Genomic DNA, 2494 nt, shown 5'->3' with positions numbered 1-2494 from the left:
AAACAAATTTACATGCCTATTGGAAAAAGATACAATATCAAGAGGTAAATTCACAATCTAATGAACACCACAACCTCACTATATGGTAAATTTATAGTTACAGGTAATTTATTTCTGTTACTATAATTAGGTTCTCTCTCTCTCTCTCTCTCTCTCTCTCTCTCTCTCTCTCTCACATACACACACACACACACACACACACACACACACACACACACTTTCTCTCACCAAATATTCATTTCAGTTGGTGATGTTTCATGATTGATTCATTCATTAATCCCAAAGTTTTTCTAGCTTTTCCAGGTGAAATCTCATGGAGAACATCAACTGGCTGGCTAACCACACTGGGAGGTCAGATTTCATCCTAGTGGGACTCTTCAATAAATCCAAACACCCAGCTCTCCTTTGTTTGGTCATTTTTGTGGTTTTCCTAATGGCCTTGTCTGGAAACACCATCCTGATTCTACTGATACATTCTGATTCCCACCTCCACACCCCTATGTACTTTTTTATCAGCCAACTATCTCTCATGGACATGATGTATATTTCCGTTACTGTGCCCAAGATGCTCATGGACCAAATCATGGGTATGAATAAGATCTCAGCCACGGAATGTGGGATACAGATGTTTCTCTATGTGACACTAGCAGGTTCAGAATTTTTTCTTCTAGCCTCCATGGCCTATGACCGCTATGTGGCCATCTGCCATCCTCTCCGTTACCCTATCCTCATGAACCATCAGGTGTTGCTCATCCTAGCATCTGGCTGCTGGTTCCTGGGCTCAGTGGATGGCTTCTTGTTCACTCCCATCACCATGACCTTCTCCTTTTGCAGATCTCGGGAGATTCATCATTTCTTCTGTGAAGTCCCTGCTGTATTGAAACTCTCTTGTTCAGACACTTCCATCTATGAGGTTTTCATGTATCTGTGCTGTGTGCTCATGCTTCTCATTCCTGTGACAGTCATTTCAGGCTCTTACTACTTTATCCTCATCACCATCCACAGGATGAACTCAGCAGAAGGCCAGAAGAAGGCCTTTGCCACTTGTTCTTCCCACATGACTGTGGTCATCCTCTTCTATGGGGCTGCCATTTATACTTACATGCTCCCCAATTCCTACCATACACCTGAGAAGGACATAATGGTATCTGTCTTTTACACCATACTCACTCCTGTGCTAAACCCTTTGATCTATAGCCTAAGAAATAAGGATGTTATGGGAGCGCTGAAGAAAATGCTGAATATGGGACCTGGTTTTCAAGAAACTCTAAAGTAGGGTCCCTGGGTGGCTCAGTAGGTTAAGCATATGTCTTTGGCTTAGGTAATGATCCCAGGATCCTGGGATCTAGAACTGCATCAGACTCCCTGCTCAGGGGGGAGTCTGCTTCTCTTTCTCCCTCCATTCCTCCCACCCACTCATATTCTCTCTCTCTCTCTCAAATAAATTAAATCTTTAAAAAAGAAATTATAAAGTAGGAAAATTTGGTATTACTGTAATTTTTCTTCTCTTTAACACATTGTAAGTTTAGAATTTTATGTCAACCTTATTCCTTCAACTTTTTATGCCATTGTGTTCATCTCACTTTTGCATCTTCATTTTTTAAAAATATTGCCTCCCTGTACTATAAAACTCTTTAATTTTCTAATTCTTATCCTTTCAAAATGTATTATACAATTATATAGTGATGTTATATTTACTGAAGTTGATAACTGCCCTCTGATTCTTAGGAAATGCATAATTAAAATATTTAAAGGAAAAAAGTTTGATTCTATAAAATTGATTCAAGTGAGGGATAAGGAAAAGGGTGATAATGAAAAAGAGGTAAAAATGTTAACAGCTGTTGAATCTCGGTAAAAGGTATGTGGCTGTGGTTTGTACTATTCTTATTTATGCTACTTTTCTGTAATAATAGAATTATTCCATATAAACAGCTAAAATATAAGCCTTTTTAAGGGCAGTGTAAGTGACATGATATCTTATAAAATATGTTCATTTCAATGTGACTAATTATTAGTGGGACAATCTTGTCATCTGCCTACCATGTATCATCCCTTAATTTGCTAGACCTTAATGATGTACACTATGTGGATATGGTCCAAAAATGAAAGCACCAAGTGGTTAAAAGCCCTACCAAATGATAGGTTTCATATCCATATTTGCATAAAAAATGGGGAAAAATATGAATCCAGATAGGAAGGAAGATTTAGGGAAGGTTCCTTGCCTGAGGTGATATCTGAGCTGAGTTTGACGTATGTAATTTATTAGATGAAAAGGAGAAGCAGAATATCAAATATTCAAACTTATTTATTCAATTATTTAATAAATATTTTATACTCTATTATAATCCAAAATAACAGCTAAATGATATTAAAATATGAACACTATGTGATTGCTGTTTTTAAAGAATTTGAAACTCTATAGTTTTATATGCAAATAGGATACACCTTGATACTCATGTGCAAAGTACACAGCTCATAAGGACACTTCTATCCT

General features: G+C 37.2%; 1 protein-coding gene across 1 annotated transcript; it reads left to right on the top strand.

Moving 5' to 3' along the window:
• Positions 1–313: 313 nt before the first annotated feature.
• LOC121474967 (olfactory receptor 2T4) lies at positions 314–1276 on the top strand. Its single transcript, XM_041728120.1, has one exon. The coding sequence runs from the start codon at positions 314–316 to the stop codon at positions 1274–1276; it is 963 nt and encodes a 320-aa protein (XP_041584054.1).
• Positions 1277–2494: the final 1218 nt, after the last annotated feature.

Source organism: Vulpes lagopus, chromosome 13, assembly GCF_018345385.1.
Source record: "Vulpes lagopus strain Blue_001 chromosome 13, ASM1834538v1, whole genome shotgun sequence".
Classification (NCBI taxonomy): Eukaryota; Metazoa; Chordata; class Mammalia; order Carnivora; family Canidae; genus Vulpes; species Vulpes lagopus.
The sequence above is the reverse complement of the archived record's forward strand: the minus strand, read 5'-3'. Positions and strand labels throughout refer to the sequence as shown.